This window comes from Adelges cooleyi, unplaced genomic scaffold (genome assembly GCF_023614345.1).
Source record: "Adelges cooleyi isolate 19-005CV unplaced genomic scaffold, UGA_ACOO_1.1 ACOO_flye_CR_arks_rails_tigmint_CR_PRNA_784, whole genome shotgun sequence".
Lineage (NCBI taxonomy): Eukaryota > Metazoa > Arthropoda > Insecta > Hemiptera > Adelgidae > Adelges > Adelges cooleyi.
The window spans coordinates 576030-599552 of record NW_026096496.1 but is presented as its reverse complement, the minus strand read 5'-3'; the positions used below and the strand labels follow the sequence as shown (position 1 = coordinate 599552).

The following is a 23523-nucleotide window of genomic DNA, read 5'->3' as shown; positions in this document are numbered from 1 at the left end:
AATTGATAAATAATTGTACTTTAAGTAACACAGTTTCAGAAAAAATATTTGTCAAAGGGGGCGTCGAGTAGTTGTTTCGCGTCAGTATGAGTAGCTCCGGCCCTGTTAATTCCTACATTATATAATTTCATTTATCAAGTAATATTTAAAATACGCAAAAAAAACGTATTAAGATATATATTTTTTAAACACTATTGGTCAAATGTTATTTAATTGTTATTTATTCCTTATACAAAAAATATTAAACAGTTATAATTAAATAATGTTTTAAAAACATATATTGAGTTATATTATTAAAATATAAATGTATAAATATATATTTAATATTATTAAACCATAAATTTAAAATTATTATTTAATACATATTATATTTACGCAATTATAATATTTTTTAAATAACATTTAATTAGAAGTGTAATAATAATAAAATAATAATATTATGATTACGGAAATGCTATCTGGGTATTTATACCAATGAATTGAATTATTTATTTTATACAGTTCATTAAACCTAACCTTGTAAAAGGTTTTTATCAGACAACTTCTGTGGTACAGATATATGCATAATACACACAATAAAACGTTTTAAAATACCAATTGATTATACAAAATGTGGTTTTCCTGTCTTACTTCTCTACATTTTATTCGTAAATGAAGACACGATTGAAATAATTAAATTGTAACAAAATTTTAACGTATATCGTTATGTCGAAAACGTAGTTTGTAGATATCATTGGTAAAAGAGAATTATAATACCTATCCATGGTTGCTGAAAGGAAAGCAGTTGCCGGCAAAAACAAAAAACGGTTATTTGTTTCACTTTCGTAGAAATCATTTTCCAACGCATCTACATTACGGATTTCAAAAAAAATGTTTTGGTTGTAAAGCTTAATATCTCTTCTATGGAGGATTAAAGCCCGATTTTTGATTTAGTTACTATAAAAGTAATTATATTTGTAATAACAACTATCAAAATTAAAAATATAAACTCTTATATAACTCACCTAACAAAAAATCGGCCTTATAGCCTCCATAGAGATGTAAAAAAAAATTCTTGCATAAAATAGTACCTACCAACATCTTAAAGTCAAATCTTAAAAAATACCAATAACGGCTTTAAAAATTGCCCGTTTTCCAACTTTTTGAACATCCTGTATATTCTCCGTTCATGTCCGTCCGCCAACCTATACTTTTTGCATTATTTTAATTTTTTTTCTTAATGAGTCCATTTAGTACATTTTTAGTGTACAATTTTTTTTTATTAAATCAAATCATTTTGTACTTGTGTTTTTAATATGTACGTAATACTAAATATAATGAAAGCAAATTGTCCTTGGTTTGGCCCAAAAAGAACTGATCGTCGAAAAGCACATCATTTTATATGCAATTAAGATTGAAAATTTTCACATTGGGTTCTTTATGAATTAGATACACTTACATTATTTAATCCATCAAGTAATAATACATTGTGTGCTCAATTATTATTATTATTAATATTATTTCTTATTTTTTGACGCGATTATTAATTATTCAAGTTATTATTTTAAAGCAAAGTAAAATATATATATTGTATTTGTTTGTGTAAATATTTTATATTGCAACGTTGGTAAGTTTTTGAAGGCCTATGGTCCTCTAATAAAGCAACCACTTATACTAATACATTTAATACATTTTTTTTTTTGATTGCCATTGTCATTTGTGAGCCACCGAAAAACCAGTCTACAAATGTTGAATGCCGCGTTCATTAAGTTTTGACGGTCATGGGAATTCGGACAGATGGTTACGAATTATTTGTCGGGTTCCGGCGCTCGAGGCTATGATGAAAACCGTAGCATATGTATATACTTGAACCGGCTACCAGCCAACACGCTAATCTCACCCAAGTTAACGAGTCCAACTTTGTCATAAGATACAGGTTCAAAATGATACTTAAGCATGGCACAAACGGCACTAACGGTACCTGGAATTGAAAAAAAGACTGATTTAATTACTTCAATATCGTTAAAAACATCAAAATAATGTTATGTATTTTTCAGCTTCAAATTACGGCGTTCTATAACTTTTTTAAAAATAGTTGAATTAGTTCTAAATTTGTATGGAATATTCTTTAGACAGTATTAGCCATAAACGTCGACAAACCAAAACAATATCATAAATACTTTCTTCTATAAAGCTTAGAAACTTTGTATTTATTTCGCTTTTTCAAATGAAGTTTTAGAGCGTAAGTTAGGATTCTGTAGTCAACAACAGTCAATAGAAATAAAATACAAAGGAATCATTACACTTTAACCGTAGTAAATTTCTAGGTTGCCATGTGTGAGTGAATGAACAGACCACGGATATTTGAATTTTTTTTATTTTAATGTTAATTAAGATATATAGGTAACAAATGCAAATCTAATTTTAATTTTAATTTTGAAACGTACTATATATTATAATGGCCGATGCAGACGTCATGCGTTGCCCCGCCCTCCAAGGTCGTTTCTTAACTTGCTACCTACTTGGTTAGTTGATAGTATTAAAATAATAGCTTCAAAATGACGAATTACTTACAAAAACTATGACATTTAAAAAAATAACACTGTGACATCATAAATGTATTAATAACGGTAGCAGCATAAGGTATATTTTGAGATTTCGTCAAGGGTAATGTCGCGGCGCCTTGAATGCAACCCGTGGTCTTTTAATTTTTAAGCCAAGTTTGAGCGGTCCAAAATTGTTGATTCATAATCAGCATTATAGTACTATTAAAGAAAAATTATATTCAATAAAGTAGATTTGTTTCAATAAATGTTTTTATAATAGTTTAATTTTTTAAAAAATCTGTATATGCTACTGGGGTATAGATTTTTTAAAAATATAATATAATTTCTTTAGGCATAAAATATTATAACGTGAATTAATCGAGTATTTTCATTACAGTTTGGACTGTTCATGACGTCTCTATTAATGATATTGATACGACGATATAACTAAACTGATGAATAATATAATGGAGTTTTTTAATTAATGCCCACAAAATAACATAACACAGTGCATTAATGCAGACAAAAAACTAGTAAAGTACTTGAACTCAAATTATTTAACCACCCTGTAGTACTATAGTTAGTTAAAATACAACTAACTTACCATAAACATCGGACGATTGCTGGATTTCGGTTGGCGCGATAGTAGATATCCCAACACTATTAAACAACCACCCAGCGTGATAATCAAAATGTATGCTTCTTTTGAGAATTCGCTATAAGTTTGTACGAAAGTAATGGTGCCGGTAAAACATATAGCCATGAATACTGCAAAAATATGTATTTTTAGTTACGAACAAATCAATGGGAACGAGTGGCCAAGTGGGTAATGCGTCAATGTGTTTGGCGCTCACTGTCGCCGATCTCACCCATCTAAATAATTTAACTAAATGTGTGCTCTTATTATGAATTACTAACAAGCCAAATGAATTGAGGCCCTCGTTGACATCTGAAATTGAATCGGTTTGGGCAAGTATACAAGTACAGTAACTGCAGCTATGGACTGAAAAATTATAGACAACGCTGAGGAACTTCGGAATCCCAGAAAAGTTGATCAAAATGATAGAAATATGTAATTCAAAACCACACTGCATAGTCCGGTACCAAGGGAAGTTGTCACCACAAATTAAAAAGTTCAATCTGGACCAAAACAGGAGGATGCAATGTCTCTTATACTGTTTAATCTGGCACTGGAGTAATTAGAGATAAATCAGTAAGTCACAACATGAAGCCAAATGGCAAAAATGTAAGGCTTGCGTACGCAGATGACATTAAGAAATATCGAAAACGATGTAGTTAAGGTCACAGAGAAACTAATCTAGTCTAGTCACAGAATGAACTTTGCAATGAGAATAAAACTAAATATAACTAGTAATGACTAGTCATGTGGTAAACAATGCAGCACTAAAAGTAGGTCGCTACTCCTTGGAGCAAATGTATGAATTTAAATACTGAGTAGTCAACATAAAAACAAAAAATAACATGCATAATGAAATCTAGTAAAGAATAAATAATGCAAAAAAAGGTTATTTTGCCATTAACAAGACGTTCATTTCTAGACTACTGTCCAAAGCAACAAAAGAGATACTCTATACCTCCTATCTGTGACCGATATTAAAGTTCGTGCGTGAGACATGGTCCACATTGCAGGAGGACGAGGAGAAACCTACTTATCTTCGAAAGAAAGGGTTTTACGGAAAATTGACGGACCTGTTCGAAAACAAAATGGGTAATATGAGTGACGCAAAAATGGTGATCTAGAAAGGTAATATAACGAGCCAAATATTAGATCGTTCCTAAAAGCAAAACGATTGGAGTGGGTTGGCCATATTTGGCGGGTTGGTGAAAGCCTTATACGAAATGTCCTGATCAGAATCCCAACAAAAAATTAACAAGGGGAAAACTTTAGAAAGAAATCTCAGATACTAAATCGGTTAGTGTTATTCATAATAAATTATAACATAGATTAAATTTACTATTTAATATTTGTGTTGTATACTTGTATGCGTTGCCAATTATAACATGAATATTTTTTATCTATAGAAAGAAATCTCAGATACCGACAGACAAGTCAAAATTATTGATGATGCAACAGACCTGAATGAATGGAGAAAATTGGTAGAAGCGTGCAAAAGGACTTAATGGCCTCTATTGACATATATATATATATATATATATATATATATATATATATATATATATATACTACGATTAACTTCTATTAGGATTTATTTTTACTTTAAAATAACATAGTAACAATTTTTCTACTAGGTTATTTATACTTTTGTAATTTTTATTAGTTATTACTTTTTTAAATCGTAATAACATTACTACCTTTTATTAAGTTAAGATTTTAATAAAATTATCATCATCAAGCTTAACGGCCCCTTAAAGGCCTAACGCTGCCATCATAAAATTATATTCAACAGCATTTGTATTATAATCACTGTTTAACATTTGTTGGGTCTGTGGCTAATGAAGCACTATCTTAGCCCGTGTTCTCTCATTCAATTAAGTTGACCAGTTAAAAATCACTCAGTATAATGGTAAATATACTTACGGAAAATTATTGTTATAGCAACAGACATTCGCTCTGTTCTCTTGGTTGGTGTTTCGGAATTTGGCAAATTAACACAAATTGCAAGTATAGCAAATAAAGAAGTGCATATATTCCCATCGTCTATGACTTTGACAGTGTCGGACATCTCGTCTGTATATCTTAAAATTAAAACGCAAAAGCACACCAATGTATAAGCCATCAACGTGCCAATAGACATCATGTTCATTAGTTGTTGCAAATCGAATATGCTAGAAATAATAGCTAAAATATCAACAAAGTAATATTAATCCAGAGTCAAAAATTAAGCGTTTTTCTTAAATAAATAACTACGGTGTTAACACACTTAATGAACCATATAACCTTGGACGGAATATCCTTAACTTATAGAAAACGATTACATTTAACAGTAAGTTATATCCGATTGTATTAGCTGCTATAATATGGTTGTTTGTAATTATCACTAAAATATGATATTCTTTTGATGTTTTAATGTGTGTTTGACGATTTATAATGTTATTTGCAGCTAATATAATCGGATATTATTTTTTTTTTAACTTTATTTAAAAGTGGTATTTTTCATCTATGTTATGTCAATTCTTAATTAAAAAATGATTTATTGCATTTTATGTTGCGCGAGTGTGTACAAGAGTGTACTAAGCCAAGTTTTTATGCTAAGAATTAGGAAGCTCGGGGAGGAATATAACATTTTTAAGCTGATGTACTTTTAAATGCTTTAATAAAATAATTTTAAATCATGTCAAATATTTTTTATTTAGAAATTATTGTAAAAATATTACATACAATTCATGCATTAATGTATCCATTAACTTTAACTCTAGTTTTTAAATTTAAAAAACCAGTAATATTTGAATTCAATATTACATTTTTTTAAGAATTTAGTTTTATCAACAATTACAATATTAGTATCACCAAAGTTAATAAATAGGTAGCTTAATCTATGCATTAGACGAATTGATTAAGTTAAAAAAAACATAATTTTATATGGTTTTTAAAAATGACATCCACTTTGTTTGAATTAATCTATTAAAGTAATACTCCTGAGCTTTTAAAATACTTAATATTTAATGAAGTAAAATTATAGTTTTATATTATTTTAAGTAAGGTACTTACCCAATATTACACTAAAGATATTACCTGCGAAAAATCCACTAACAATTGTACCCCAAACTGGTGTTTTTGTTTTCGAGTTGATTAAAGAAAAGATTTTGAACATCAAACCATCACATGACATGGCGTACATTACCCTTGGCAGTGGATACAATGTACCTATCATGCTAATTAAACAACATATTTAAACACTTACTAAAAACCAATATATTTATTGAAATAAACACTCAATATTTACTAACTTTGTAAATAAAGCGAATACTGCGCCAACAGTAACTACCCATTGTAACACGGTCCAACTTAATTTTTCATATATGTGTATAAAAGGTGCGTCTATATCCTGGATAGGAAAAGCACACCATAAACACGGTATCGATTTTTACACGGTTAAAGATTATATTCCTAGACAAATCCACATTTTTTCCGAGCCACTCTGATGGCCGTTGTTAATTACGTTGGGTATGTTAATATTAAGTTGTTGTTTATTGAATTAAACAAGTTTGGATAAATTGTATTGAAATATTATTCTATGACACTACACTACTACTAATTACTTTTATAATATATTTACATATGTTAATGTTTACTGTTATTGATAATAAAAAATGAGCTATTAATTAAATGACGACGGATCCGACTAATTAGTAATAATTTCCGGTTCCGTTTACACGGGCCGTGCCGTGTGCTATGTGCTGGGTAAGCACTAATACGGCGCGTGCAGATGTTCATAACATTACTATAGGCGTACACGTTTAAGAGTGCGAATAGCTTTCAACACTAAGTAAAGGCATCGTTAAAAAAAAGAGAAAACTTAAAATGTTCAAAACTTTACGTCAGCTTGAAAGTTTTAAATAATTCAGAGTCAAATTAAAATCATAAGTAATATGTCTCATATAAAAACTTCTAAGAAAATGGTCGGATTTCTGCAATCCATCATTTTATTATTAAATTACCATTTGCATACGTTGTACTCATATAATAGGTACACATAGTATAGTTTAAACTAATTTACTAACGAGAATACATTTGTTTTGTATTCCTATAACTTACCTGATCATAATAAGGCCACATAAGTGTCAATACCGTAGCTAAACTGCAGTACGAAAAGGTTATGATAAATAATGAAATAACAATGGAGAGCGGGATATCTCTTCTGGGTTTTTTGGATTCTTCTCCTATAATAGATAACGAAACAGAATTTGAATTATTAATTTTTTATAAACTTCCCCTGTACTACGGAAACAAGTAGGCCCATAGTTGCTCCTGTTTGACATCCCAGTAACATAAGACAAGAAAAACGAAGGTGTATAAAAACTTGGATTGAAAATTCTAAGAAAAGAAGATAAACAAGACAACACGAAACGATTGAAAATATCATGAGAATTAGTGAAGTAAGTCTGCATATCCAGATTTTTGTAATGAGAAATCCCAACAAAAACACTTCGTTAACTCAGTGAAAATGGTAGCTAAGTAAAAAAAAAGAAGTGTTTCAACGTAAGCCTTAAAATACGTGATATAATTTAGCAACTAAGAAGTAAAGACCATAATGTAATATATTTATTGTACACCGGTGTCAAAAAATAAAATCAGTCGACTTATCAAACCAGTCATGAAAAAATCGAACTTTAGTTTACTTGGTCGGAAAAAGAAGTAGGTAGATGGATAAATATTTGTAGATATTTAGCTGGTGGACCCTATTTGTTTAGAATAAGACAAAGACAATTTAATTATATAATTTACCAGTAGTAGCAACAACGTCGAATCCTACAAATCCATAAAAACATGTCGCAGCTCCTGCAAATACACTAGGCCAACCAAAAGGCAAAAACCCTCCTTCGCCACCTGTAACGCCTTCAGGGATATCTTCTTTTTTTATTTTCCAGTTTTTAATGTCAGCTGAATATTTTAAAATAAATCTGAATAAATAATAATTACTGGACTTGTAAAACTCCAATTTATGCAACACTAAACAAATTATCTTGGGACAAAAAGTATTTTATACACATAACATACCAAGGAAAAGTCCAGATATAACAACAATGATTACTGTCAATATGTTTACAACAGTAAATATTTTGTTGATCATTGATGATTCACGTATTCCCCAAGCTACTATAACTGAAAATAACGGTACATTCATAATAGTTAATATTTATGACGTCATTAAATATCATTCTATTTAAATGAAAGTTTCTTAAACAATCAAATATTAGTATGAAAAATCATGTTCTGTCAAAAAAACTGAATTTTTGAATGTAATATTTAAAATGTGTTGGCTACTATAAAAAAAACTTAGAAATGTTTACCTTGTTGAATTGAATGATATATATATCAGAGATTAATGTGTATTATTCAATAAGTGTAATAGGGTAGACCAAAAATGAATTGTTTTTGTTTTTTGTTGTTCTTATCTTGACATTTTGTTCCTTGGGGTAAAATAATATTTCCCTATTTTTTCAGAATTTTAATTTTTTTAAGGTATAAATATCAATTTTAAAAAAATGTTACATGTATACAAAATCATCATTAAAAAAAGAAGAATAAACCAGTATTTTCTTTTTACAAAAAAAAACTACTTTCCAACTAATTTAGGTCTTAGAATGTAAAATTTGCGAAAACAATAATATATATACCCTTAATAGTACCCTAAAATATTTTTTTTAGGACTATAAAATATCTTTAACTTTTCCTCATTTAGTTACGAAGAATTCCGATATACTTACATAACATATTATTCTAACAAAAGATCAGAAAAAAATTAATTAAAAAAAAAACAAGTTTTGAATACTGTTACTTAACAAATATATTTTTTTTTAGTTCATAGTTTTTACAAGTGATTAACAAAAAACAATATTATTTTATAAAATAAAAAATAATCTTTTTATAGAAATACATAAATTTTATTTACAAAAACATAACACATTATTCTAACAATAGATCAGAAAAAAATGATTTAAAATAAAAATAAAAACAAGATTTCTTATACACTCTTTTGGCATTATGATTGCACAACGGTCAGCTATTAAATATTAAATATATATATATATATATATATAATATTATGGACTTTGCTGTCAAGGGTAATAATAATAGAAATAATATATATACATTCAAAACTTGTTTTTTTGTTTTTTTTTTATCTATTGTTAGAATAATGTGTTATGTTTGATGTTATGGTATATATATCAATGGTCTCGAAAATTTACATTCTAAGGCCTAAATTAGTTGGATAGTAGTTTTTTTTGTAAAAAAAAAACTGGTTTATTCCTATTTTTCTAATGATGATTTTATACACATGCAACATATTTTGTTTAAAATTGATATTTATACCTTAAACAATTTTTTTTGGAAAACTGATAATGCTCGCAACCTCTAAAAATAATTTTAAAAATCTGAAAAATAGGGAAATATTATTTTACCCCAAGGAATATAATGTCAAGAGAAGAACAAAAAAAAAAACAAAAAAAAATGTTTTTTGGTCCACCCTAATGTGAAACTATACTATATTATTTAATAAATGTTCATAAAATAAATACCTGTTAGTAAAAGAATGGCAAAAAAGGAAAAAACATCTGGGTATGGAGCCAAAAAGCTAACTCTAATAGGAAAATTTGTACTTAGATATCTTTTCATTGGATATCCAAATGGTTTGTCTAAATGGCCACTAAGAGCTCTTGCTATACTTGCACAACCTAGAAGAATTGTTCAAAATTTGTATATGAATATATATATATATATATATACATATATACTGTATATGTATACAAAATCTATTAAAAAAAAAAATATATATATATATAAAAATATTTTTATTCAATTTGTACGAACTTACCAATGCTGTACTCTAAAATCAAATCCCATCCGATAAGAAAAGCCACCAATTCTCCAACGCCAACATAGCTAAATGCGTAAGCCGAACCAGCTTTTGGAACACGGCTAGCAAATTCAGCATAGCATAAGCCTACAAACAGTAACAACATAAAAATAATAATTATCTTTTTTAAGAAACAAATTCCAATTTATAAATTAATAATGTAGTAACTGTCATTATAAGCTTTAACAAACATTTTGTAACATAACTCTGTAAGAGGATTTTACAGGAAATACCATGGCACTTTTTATTTTTTGTAAACATATTTTTAAATACGAAAAAGTGAAATTTTTGCTTTTGGAAAATTTGGTTAGAAAATCAGTTTGTAACACGCCTACTCTAGATTATGACTTCATAAATATTGCGACATGGATTTCAATACACCCTTTTATATGCGGCATTAAAGCCTCCACAATTAGGTAAAAGTATGTGCCGTACGTCACGTAATAACATCAAAATTAAAATCTGACATTTTTATTTGTATTCAACTAATTTACGAGGTACTGGATTTGCCTACAGTAAATATGAGATCCCACGATGGTATAAAATGACACTTTATTTCAATTTCCCTACGTGCCACTACTTTTTATATGTAAAACAGGAATAACTTCCACGTCTTGTAGAGTAGTCTGAGTACAATATATTGTTATTTGTTGGAAAGAGGAAGATATCTTACAGGGTACATTAGAATTTGGTTTCAGACTACATGACAATTTTCACTCAGAATAAATTTAGCAATAATACATTTATCAGAAGTCGCTACTATATTTAGTAATGGAGATAAAAACACTAGCAAACTTATCTCTTCTGCAATTGAAAAAGTTAGTAAGGATGGTGTAATAATGGTGAAAAACAGCGAAACCTTAGTAGTCAAAGAAGGTATCGATCCCGGAGGTGGCACTTCTCTATTACTATTGTTGTGCTGTCCTTAACAAATTGGAGATCACCAACGACGATTAAAAAATCGGTTAGTAGAGCGTGTTATTCATAATTATAACATAGATAAAATTTACTATTTAATATTTGTGTTGTATACTTGTATGCGTTGCTAATTATAACATGAAATTTTTTTATCTATAGTGTATTTAATCTATGATTATAATAATGTAACATAATATAAGTTTATTTTATTTATTTAGTATACCAAACACCGCTAATAATAGTTGGTTAATTGTTTAATTAAATTCAAATAGGTAATAAAAAAAACGGTTTTAAGACACAGATGTCACTTAGGGGGATTAGAAGCAGGACCTTTTTAAGAAGTTTTTTTGTAGACAATATTTAAGAAAAAGTTATTTAAAAATAATTTCAAATATGTCAATTAATTTTCCGGTTAGGTAGATCATTAATAGTACCAACATGAATACTTATAAATACATTCATCTTATTTTGAATAATATTTGTATTATTTACCTGAAAGAGCTGAGGCCACAGCAGCAAATAGAAATGACAGTATTACAGCAGGCCCTGTGAGTAGTTTAGATACTTCTCCAGGTAAAACATAAGCACCGAGACCTAACGTTGACCCAACTCCCAATGACACCAAGTCAAACAAATTGAGTTCCCGTCGAAGCTTTGGTTCAGCTACCAAATCTGATTCTTTTTTCCTCCTTAGTAAGGATTGTATTATAGATGGGTTGTCCTGAAATATAATTTTGACAATAATACACACTGTATAGTGTGAGTAACTTTTTGGATCATAAAAAAATGTTGACTATAGAGTTTTTTTTTACATATGTTATATATCCTTCCTTATCCTTACATATATATATATAAACTCGAGTCATGATGTTTGTTAGCGATGGAACTCCGAAACTACTGAACTGATATTGATTAATTTTTTACACTGTTTGTAATTTGATCCAACTTGAGACATAGGATAGGTTTAGTTAGGAAAAATGGGAAAAGGTGCCCGGAAAATTGGAATATTTTAAATTTTAGTGAAAGTTTATTCCAATAGATTTATTTATAGTTTCTGGCTAAAAAGACATGGTTTCACATATGTATAAACTAATAATAAACTAATAATTTGTATAATTTGTGAGTACCATGTTTCACCGAAGCCGGATACAGGGGCAGCTGCTAGTATATATTTTTTTATTAGTAGTTACATTAGTTGATTATTTTTTTTTTTATTGATAAAATGTTCTAATAATTTAAAATGTTTAAATAGTGATAAAAGTCAAAAAATATACGTGTTAACTATTATTTATTTGTAAATACCCATATTTGGTGTTTTATTTGATAGAAAATAAAACTTGCATTTCATACAATGTACCCAATACAAAATTATTTTCAGACTAATAGAAGCTATATTAGCTAAAATTGCGCTTGACAAAATAAAAAATTACAACCCTCGCCACCATGTTTGACTGGGTTTAATAAAAAATGGTTTTTTTAAAAATTAAATTAGGGAATTTAGAAATATTCAATACAAATATAGACTCCATTCGTCCGTTTTTCTCTACTTTGACGAAATTAACAGCTTATAAATAGAATACTATTACGCAAAAAGCATGGTGAGAGATGCCATAGTAATTAAAAAAATGCATATCAAATTTCTACAGGGAACATCGATGGACATTGATTGAAACGTGGAACCAGTGATCCAGCAACTAAAGAGAGGACCAGTGGAAACCGGTGACCAAATGGAACTTTTTCCAAAGTTTATTTCGAGTAAAACGCAAAAAGATACGCAAGTTTTACAACGAATAGTGCAATAACGTAATTTTATTTAACTATAAATCTGTACCAGGTCTCAAACTGTTAAACATTCAAACAGGATTCAGAAAATGACAACTCAATTTTGGAAAGGTTAGGTTAGGAAAATGCCGACAGAGGTCTGTTTCGACGATACAAATTGTTATCGCCTCGTGAAAAATGTATTTAAAACAATAATGTGTATGATTTAATAGTAATATTAAAACCATTACCTGTTGTGGAGTTGTCATGTTTGTCAGAAGCTAACGATTTTTACGTGTAGGTTGCCGTCGTTCAAAACAAAACGCATGTACAAGTGTACAATTTGCCCTACAACGGATAACATCGACTAGTAGCGTCGACGGTATAAATATATATACTATTAATGGTAAAAATTGTATTTGCTGAGGACACAGAGTAGTAGAAAAATATTACAATAGCGAAACTATAATAAAATATAATAATTTTCACTGTGAAACGTACAATAAAAATAATACATTGTTTGAGATTTTAACTGCCAATAGCAACATATATATTTTGTAGCATATTAAATGACAATATACAAATACAATAATTAATAAAATACAGGTTATAAATTGACAAATAAAATAGTAATTGTCAACGTTTAACGTTAATAAGTTCATTTTTTTTTCGGAAAATAAATATAATTGTATTTTAATAATTGTTTTGTTATAATGGTTATTAACACTATTTTATGAAGCATTTTAAGTTCAATTTCCACATGAATGGAAATATTTCTGTACATCTAAACTAAACACCCCTAATCAGTGGAGGAAAATTAAAAATCACCATTTTGTACAAAGAGAAATTTTACTTTTATCGTAGTTTTATTATTAATGTTCGTTAGATATTTATAACTTGTTTGTAAATTTACATTCTGTACGTAATTTGTAAAAAGTATCAGTGTTATTTTGACACATTTTGGTCACACAACACTAAAAAACTGCAAAGCATGAATATGCGGTTAATCGTAAAAAAATACGCGAACAAAGTATAGTGCAATCATAATTAACTCAAAATAGTAAAAAGAGTGATTTTAACTTTGATCTCGCTCAAGCTTTACTGTCGGCTAATATTCCACTCTACAAGGTAAATAATTTTAAATTTAAAGAGTTCTTAGAGAAATATACATCTAAAAATATCCCTGACGAGTCAACCTTAAGGAAAAATTATGTAGACGATATTTATCAAATAACTATATGATTTTTTTTAAATTTGTTATTCTGCTACCCGAATTTTTGAAGAAATTTTGTTCATTGGTTTTTTCCATTTCTTTCTTTCTATTTTAACTTTGATGAGGAACTGAGGAGTTATTTTTTTGAGAGTGGTGTTCTTTGTCCGTTATGGTGCATTAATTTCTGATTTATGAAGCTGAAATTGTAAAGTTTTATCTTGTGTCCATCGGACAATTGACTAAAGCTATAGAATATTAACACAGAATGCCGGAGATTTCGTGAACACAACACTCATAAGAACTCCCGCTTAAATACAAAAAGACTTTATGAACATACTACTGATTTCATCAAACCCATCATACATCTTATAAACAGTTTCAGTAACAAGCTACTAAAGATAAAAATCGCTAATTAACTCTGATGTTCGTCGTTTGCTAAATTGTGATATCCGATCTCAGTCTTCTACTCATTCGACTAGACCTTTGTATCCACAATACCGCTACCGTCAACATAAGGAGCATCGAAAACTTTTTAACTCTGATAATAATACGAGTTACATAGGTCCCATTTTTTAGACTAGGACTGGCATTATAATAACCGTATTAATATTTCCTTCCTTTTGGCCCCCACCCGTCGTGGTCCTTTTTTTTTGCCGTAGAAGCTCGAGACGTAGAGAGTTGTTTTAAACAGTAATGCATTTACTTAATTAAAACAACAATGTGATGTTTTTGCTGCTCTTGGTAAGTTTAAACTTGTTTCTTCTAATGATCCTGATGGAATCTCAGCTTACATACTTTATCAATGTCGTTACTCCTTATTATTTTCTCTATTTCTTCTATTCAGAAAGTCTATGGATGAAAGTGTTTTTCCATTAGTTTGGAAAAATTGCTCTGTCACTCCAGTGCTTAAATCCTCTGATCCGTCCCTTGTAACCAATTACCAACCTATATCTATATCGCCTCACATTGCTAAAATATTTGAGTCTATTATCTATAGTTATGTGAGGCCTGCACTAAATAACATTCTTATTCTACAGCAGCATAGGTTCCGGTCTGGGAAAAGTACTATTACAGGTAGTGTGTCATTCTCTTCCTTTATTTATGACTGCCTTAATAAAGGACTTCAGGCAGATGTCATCCTAACTGACTTCTCTAAAACATTTGACACTGTACCTCACAACCTACTTGTCAACGAACTTGACCGCATCGGTATTGGAAATTCTTTCCTGCTGACTGCCTTCTTTTACAAAAGGAACTTAATCAATTTAATATTTAGGTCTCTCATTTAGGTCTTTCCCTTAATATCAGCAAAAGCAGTGTGACTTCTTTCTCCAGATCCAGAAACCCTATGCACTATCCATATCTAATTAATTGCTCTCCATTGCAACGAGTTTCTATTATCAGAGATCTTGGTATTTATTACTCATGCAATCTTTTCAATTGATTGTCTTCAGACTTTGTATTTCGCTCTTGTCCGATCCATTCTGGAATATGTGGTTTTGTTTGGCATCCTTATCTGGCTAAGGATAAATTGCGGATTGAGCGTCTCCAGCATAAATTTTTGTCTTACGCTGCATACAAGCTTAAATTACCTCCACTGCAACATTATTACTTCTGACACGGTCGGGTATTGCCATCACCACGGTCTGGACTATTACCCGGACCGTGATGACAATACCCAGCCGGGTCGTGCTTTCCTAATTGCCCATTAAGCAAAATCTCGGCGCAGCTTATCAGCAATGGTGACCGCCGACTGCGACATAAATACGGCCGTCACCGGACCGCCGACAAGTAGTAGTAATATACAATCAGCCGGTATTATTATCTGTTACATCGTGCGTTTACATTTTAATAAACGTTAAACAGTATTATTTGAACTCGGGTGATCATTTATTAATTTAGTTTAATTAATTCCTATCCAAGGACTGTCTACGGTCACGACACTCCCATATTAGCCGTATCCTTAATATCCCATCTTTATCATCCCGTCGTAATGATGCTGACTCTCAATTTATAAACGCTCTTCTCAATAATTCCTTTGATGCTCCTGATCTTCCTCCCGTTTCTTATTTAAAGTTCCTTCATACACCACTCGAAATCCAACTCCTTTATATACTCCTATTCATTCCACTTCTTATAGCCACAATCATTCAATGCACAGAATGCTCAGATCGGCGAATCTAGCGTGACCTTTGTCGATTGTCAGTCATTAAATTTGTATTATTACTATATTTATGTTATGTCTCTTTATATCTGTTATCCTATGTTTAAATGTACTTTTAATTTTTATGTTAGCTATGGAATTTAAAAACAGCCGATTGGCGTCTATACATCATCTACTGCCGCCGCCGTTGTCACGTTTTATCAGCCGTCGTTGCTGCCCGTTCACCACCGTATACGCCCATCCCTTCGTAAATGTCGTATTTGCTTAAAGAAGAATAAAAAGGGCTTTAGTTTCTTTAAGTATGTGTTGATTTCATTAACTGAAATACTTTGCTTAGAATTATAAAATGCATTCACATGTATGATGTACATACATTAGGTTTCCTTCTTCAGAGCCTCAACGTTTAGCTTGGGCTAAAGTTGTATGACTTACTAGTCATAGTCCAAGTACAACATATTTTGTATGTGAACGACATTTCACTAATGATGACTATCAAATTTACCGGATAGTAATGTGAAAAGGTTAAAGCCCACAGCTATTCACAACATCACTGTACTTGCCGGTATAATAACTTCAGAAAGAGTGTTGCAATTTACATTTGGATTTAAATGTAAAATGTTACTTTATAGGAAATTGAAACAATTGAAGAATCCTCAAATGAAATTGTAGGCCATAATTCATGTGATGAAACTAAAAATATTGGTAATTCACTCACTGCATTTGTTCAACTGGTAAGATAGCCAACATTATAATTAGAGATATCATCAATTTATAATTTTTGTTTACATAATTCATTAGTTATTAAATAACAACAAATTATTTAACTAATTTTGATTTAAAGCATGAACAATTTATTACATATTATAATTTATAAATTGGGGAAATACAATTTCTGATAATCAATTTATTCTGATCTGATAATTATATACATAGTACCCAATATTACACTAAGCTCTACACACATTTTTATTTTATTTTGTCAATTATGATAATCAAAAATATTTGTATTATCAGCCTTTGGATTCTAGTAGTATATGCAATATTTGCGAGAAAAGAAAAAATTATACTTGAGAATAAGCTTTCTAATATTTTACAAGAAATAGACAAATTGCCTTCAAAATGTCCATGTAATGACACTTTACCTACGCCAGAGTCTATTTGTTTTCAATCACCCAAAGGTTAGTATTTTATAAGAAATTCTCAGTTTCTCATTTAAGTAAAATATGAAATTAATCAAAGTTTGGAGTTGTAGCAAAAATGTGTAAGTAGCACAATACATAAATATTATATTGAGATTATTAAACTAGTATATAGATTATACATATTTTTGATAATTGATTTTATAAAAAAAAAGTCAGTTTTTTTAACTTGTTATACTTTTATATCCATATTTTCTTACATAAAATGTTCTTAAAAACATATATTTTATTGACAATTCTTTAACTAAATACCTATACACAACATATCTTTAAAATATTTTCTTATTTGCTGAGATATTTATGTAATGAAGGCAAAAGTAAAATCATAATTTTTGTATAGAAAAAAGTTGTTACTTAAGTATGTAAGTAACTGTATGTTAATGTTAAGAGTAATAATTTTTTAGTTGTATGATCAAAAGTCACGGTCATTATATTAAGAACAAAATTATTAAGATAATAACAATTATTCTACTTAAATGATTACCTAACACAGTTTAAGGCTTCGATTCACTGACAATGCTAATTTTATTCATACTAGATACAACACCAAAATCTAAAGCCAGACGAGCACTTTGGTTAGATTATTATGATATATCACCAAGTAAGTTGAAAAACAAATTTAAAATAAAAAATCGAGTTAATAAAGACTTACAAATTAACGCAAATAATTCTATACAAAAATCTAAAAGATATATTTGGAGACAAAAAAAAATTAAATTACTATTGAGAGACCTTAAAGACAAATGTGGACTTCTAGGAAAATTGGCCTCTTACATGGAGAACACATTCCCTCAGGCTATGTCTCAAGTATATTTTAAGTTGAAATGTGGTAAAAGGCAATATACACCAGAGTTAAGAGCATTTGCTCTAACACTCAATTTTTACTCACCTAAGGCTTATAACTTTATAAGAAATGAGTTTCAAAAAAGTTTACCTCATCCATTTACATTAAAAACTTGGTATCAAGAAATTCAAGTTTAAGAAGGGTTTACAGATGAATCATTCAAATCATTAAAACTTAAGTGTGATGATTACAAAAATAATGGTAAACAGCTCTATTGTAGTTTGATGTTCGACGAGATGCATTTGAAGAAATTAGTTGAGTGGGATGGAAAATACTGCCATGGATTCAGTAGTATTGGAAAAGACTCACAATCATCTGATTTAAGTCTCAAAGTAGCTACACAAGTATTAGTTCTCTTAGTTGTGGCACTTGACTCTCGTTGGAAAGTTCCTATAGGATACTTTTTTCATCGAGGTTTAAAGGGCCAAGATACAGCTGAAATTGTAAAAGAAGCATTTAATACGGCTTAATAGAATCGGTATGTAACACTTTATTTTACCAACATAATGCTTTATACTTTAGGACATACATAAGCAAAAACAATTTTGTGTATGTTATATCGGTATATTTACTGAATTGTATTAAAATTGTCAAATAAGTAAATATCAGAAAGAATATAATATAATATCATCTATGAATTATAAATTAAATTTTATTTTTTAGGATTAGAAATACCATTTCTGACGTTTGATGGCCCTACAACTCATTTTAATATGGCAAAAACTATTGGGGCTCACTTATCATTAGAAGGTATGAAAACAAGTTTCCCTCATCCTGCAGATTCAACAAAAGAAGTCAACTGTATTTTGGATCCATGTCACGTTTTGAAGCTTATAAGAAACTCATGGTGTTCAATACGTATTATGCATAATAGTAAAGGTAATAAGATAGATTGGATATATATTGAACGATTAGTAAATCTACAAGAGGCTGAAGGATTACATGCTGAGAATAAGCTTAGAAGAGTACATATAAATTGGAGAGAGAGACCAATGAAGGTTAATATAGCAGCCCAAACATTAAGTTGGAGTGTAGCTGATGCGATTGATTTCTGCCGTAACTCAAACATTAAAGGTATTGAAAATAGTGAAGATACAACAGAGTTCCTCAGAATAGTAGATCACTGGTTTGACATCCTAAACTCGAGAAATCCACATGGACATGGCTTTAAAGCACCAATGAAAACTAGTAATCGACTCATTTGGCAAACAACATTAGATAATACAATTAGTTACATAAAAAGCCTTAATTAATGTAATTTAAATAAGGTATTTATGGTAGAACATAAAAAAAAAACTGGTTTTCTCGGAGTGATAGTTTCATCAATAAGCATCACAAATGTTTTTGAAGAAACTGTCTTAAAGAATGAACACCATAGTTATCTTTTAACATACAAAGTTTTGCAGGACCACATTGAGTTGTTTTTTAATGCTGTGCGAGGTAGAGGCGGTTGGTGTGTGAATCCCACTCCAAGTCATTTAAGTGTAGCTTACAAAAAATTATTGTCACATCATCAAATAAAGACATCATCAGGAAATGTTGAAGCCTTAAATAACACTGAGATATTGTTTGCAACTCGTACTCCTATTCAACGTTATTCTGACACATTAGCTGAACCAGAAAGTAATCCAAACCTAATAAGAAATGATAGATTTACTAAGGATGACACTGACAAGAAAAAAACATCATGCCATGAGGACAATGAATGCATTGAAGATATTATAAATACTTTACCTTCATCAGATGAAAGGACTAGAATAATTCAGGTCGAGTTAAATGATATTGGCTTAGAGATGCCTCCAAACTACTTTGCCTTGTCTGAATATGCTGATAATGCAGTTGGACTGGTAGCTGGGTATGTAGTATGGTAAGTAACCTAATAAATTAGTAAATACACAAAAAATGTTTTAAAATATAATATGCAGTACAAAATTAATATACATACTATTGATAAAAATGTTTTCTAGGTTTCGAAACGTATAAACTGTAGTTCAGCGCTGTATTCAGGAGATTTAAAAGACAACCGTATTAAATTGATTTTACAAAAAACTCATGGAGGACTTATCATTCCAGCTTCCGATGTAATAACAATCTGCCGTACCACAGAGTTGTTGTATAGAAAAGCAGCACATGATATCACACAGATTAGCGAGTCAAATTTGGCTCAAAATATAGCAGTGTCTGTTTTCTCACAAGTTGTATCACTTGGCTTGTTTCCTGCTCTCAACAGTCACAATTATGACTGTGATTATAACCACAAAACACAACTAATAAAAACAATAGCGTTATGCTATTTTCGTATCCGAATGTTTCACGAAACCAAAAAAATTAATGAAGACATAATAGGTAAAAATAAAAGAAAAACATTGACACGACTTGCAATATTTCAGAATGTTTAGTATCTACTAACTACGGACTGATAATTTTCTTCTTTTTACATTTTCACTTATTACCAAATAATTTATACTTAATAATTTTCTAAATTCAAAAACTTATTAAATCGTTCATGTTCTGCATAAGTACTATATCTATATCAGCTATATCTATACTCATCATAATTTTGTTGTTTCTTTCATTATCTTTTATCAGCAGTTAAAAAAAATGATATCGACAATATGATATCAGAAACAATCATCGAAAATTATTAAACAAAGTTAGATACGGTAAGTAAAATAACGAAACGGAATCAACATGGCGGCCTCTGAGGCTAGTCACTTTTGTTACATGGGAAATATGCATTAAGCGCCCCTTCCATGTATATAGTTCAGTGGATACGTCCGGCTATTGATCTCTATACCTATCCCTACCACCGTCGTTCCTAATATTATTATTATTCACTGTTATTAAATACTATTATACTACTATTATACTAGTATTACATGTACAATTAATCTTACTCATATTTTACTTTATTAGCTGCCGCCGTCATACAAATAATAAATTAATAAACCTTTATATTTTTCTACATAGAAAACAACTATTATTATTATTATTATATTATCTTTTATTTTACCCTTTACATTTAAGGAAGATAAACAGCTAAGAACCCTAAAGGGCCAAGTGTTGCACCACTTAAGGTAGTCACACACAGTGAACCGTTTACGAACAAAATTGTCCGTTTTAGAAAAATTTTGTTCGTACACCGTTGAGCCTCACACACTACATTGTTTTTCTTCGTTGTTCAGTGTTAATAAAACGGTGACCATTTTATTCGTACACCGAGTCATCTACACACTACGCCAAATGTACACTACGTTACCATTAAAGTTTCAAAAGTTGATATAAAAATAATTAGTTTTGGAGGGAGTTAAAACAAAATTTTTTTTTAAAAATTGAGATCATATTGTATAAAATCTTAATGCAAAAAAAAATTAAATTTTTTATTATACCCTATGGTATATTGAGTGGTTTACGATAAAATTATAACTCTGTATAAGATATTTGCAATAATTAATCATAGTTTAGCTCGTTTCTTACGTTATTTTCAGACCAATATTTAGTATGCAATTTGTATAAATTTGTATGACAATATTCAGAATTTGTATGACCGTGGTTTATAAGGAAAATGGGAAAATCATGAGAGAAGTTGGAAAAACGTTTCTCTATCCCCCCTCCCCCAATACAAATACCAAGATAATAAAATTTCTTTTGACAGTGATTAGTACACAATTTGTATACATTTTTATGACCATTTTGGTATATATTATTATTTATTTTTGGTATAGTAGTTATTGATCATCCAAGAATAGGTTAAACTCCTTTCCCAATTTTAAAGCATATTTTTTTAGCTTATGTTTTCAAAAGTTCTCAACTATATTTTCTACATTTTTTCTTGTTGTTATGCTATAAAAATTTGTATTATTTTTTCTCATTTGATAATACATGTACACTTATATGCAGCATACAATCTACATAATACTAAAATAAAAAATATTTTAAATTTTATATATTTTAAAATTTTATTTGAAAAATTATTTCTGAATCGGCCAAAAAAACAAATTATATATTATCAATTATATTAATCCAATAATATTCTCAAATTATTATGATGTGTTCAATGAAATGATGAACTTTCAATTTATAATAAATAGCGTAAAAGTATTTACATACAATTTTTATGCATTATGCAGAATGTTTGGAGTGACAGTTTATATTATAATGTACATCATTTTATTCAAATTACTAATATTAAATATAATATAATAAATAATAATAATTTAATAAATATAATTTTAAAATGTTTAAAACTGTTCTGTTTAGTTCTAACACCAGAAATGGGCAAACACCTTCCATTTTTTAACACCTAACACCGAACATAAATCAAACTACTCAGTTTTCACTCTGTGTCCGTGTACGGTGTTTTTCGTCCGTTTTAAAACCCACACATTATACTAAAAAAAAATCAAGAGGTTCTAAACTTTTAGAACATCCTGTATATATGTAATATATTCCTAATAAGAATTATTATTGGCATGAGAATGAAGGAAGATTAGTATCGAGTGCCCGGCCTTATGTGCGAAACGACTCATAAAACAATTTTACAAATTATTAAGAGTACAATATTGTAATATTGTTAGACGTTACATAACCTTACGAAAGAAGAACCGCCGGTGGATTATTCCAATAACATGTTCCACATTTTATTATCAAGTATATAATATTTTATGTCTAGCACTGTGTTATGACCAATGTGTCTACTAATAAAATAAAATAATTACCGAATAAATAAAGTTGTATTTTATCATCTAGTTTATTTTTTTTTTATTTCAATCCCCCCCCCTTCTTTATTTCTACCTTTATTAAAATATGTCTATGCAAACGTTGGCGAAATGTTCATAGTTTTTATTTTTAATAGATATAAATCCTAATAGTAATCTTAGTAATTATTATAATATTAGACATGGAGATTTAGTGTTAAAGGTAACAATATAACCTAAATGGAATTCTAATAAGGAGTGGCTAAACCAAACAGTGTAGGATTTATTATATGTTATACAGTGAGAGGTCGAAAGTTGTGGAAAAATATCCTGGCTTGCCAACCACATTGGAAGTGGATTGGCTTAAGTACAATTTATATAAGAGCAGTTCGGGATACAAAAATTAGTCCCCCATATTTGAAATTTAAAAGTATGTTGTTTTCAAAGTATTTTTCAGAGCGTTACTGTGTGCTAAATTCCAAATTTATAAAGCTGTTTTTGCGCTTGTGTGTTGCTTTAGAGAACTGTTATTGTGTGGGCTATTAGTCATATTTTGTTATTCACTTCGACACGAAACCGAGAAAATAAAAAGGCTAAAAAACAATGATAAAATAGTTGTGTGTAATTTACACACAGTACT

General features: G+C 29.4%; 1 protein-coding gene across 1 annotated transcript; it reads right to left on the bottom strand.

Annotated features, from left to right (window-relative positions):
* Positions 1 to 1768: 1768 nt before the first annotated feature.
* LOC126845346 (cationic amino acid transporter 2-like) lies at positions 1769 to 20545 on the bottom strand. Its single transcript, XM_050584006.1, has 14 exons — positions 20132 to 20545; positions 19921 to 20062; positions 19581 to 19820; positions 11498 to 11726; positions 10046 to 10174; positions 9750 to 9905; positions 8227 to 8331; positions 7954 to 8109; positions 7264 to 7388; positions 6456 to 6553; positions 6241 to 6380; positions 5086 to 5346; positions 3130 to 3293; positions 1769 to 1960 (listed from the first exon to the last, which is right to left on the bottom strand). Exons 3-14 carry the CDS (start codon positions 19662 to 19664, stop codon positions 1781 to 1783), a joined length of 1827 nt encoding a protein of 608 aa, XP_050439963.1. The 5' UTR covers positions 19665 to 19820; positions 19921 to 20062; positions 20132 to 20545; the 3' UTR covers positions 1769 to 1780.
* Positions 20546 to 23523: the final 2978 nt, after the last annotated feature.

Coding starts and splice junctions, on each gene's coding strand:
- LOC126845346 (XM_050584006.1), bottom strand. CDS start 19,664: ATGACTTGGAGTGGGATTCACACACCAACCGCCTCTACCTCGCACAGC. Junction 9,906..10,045: donor GATTTTAGAGTACAGCATTG/GTAAGTTCGTAC, acceptor CAATTCTTCTAG/GTTGTGCAAGTATAGCAAGA. Junction 6,554..7,263: donor TGTGGCCTTATTATGATCAG/GTAAGTTATAGG, acceptor TTTCCTATCCAG/GATATAGACGCACCTTTTAT.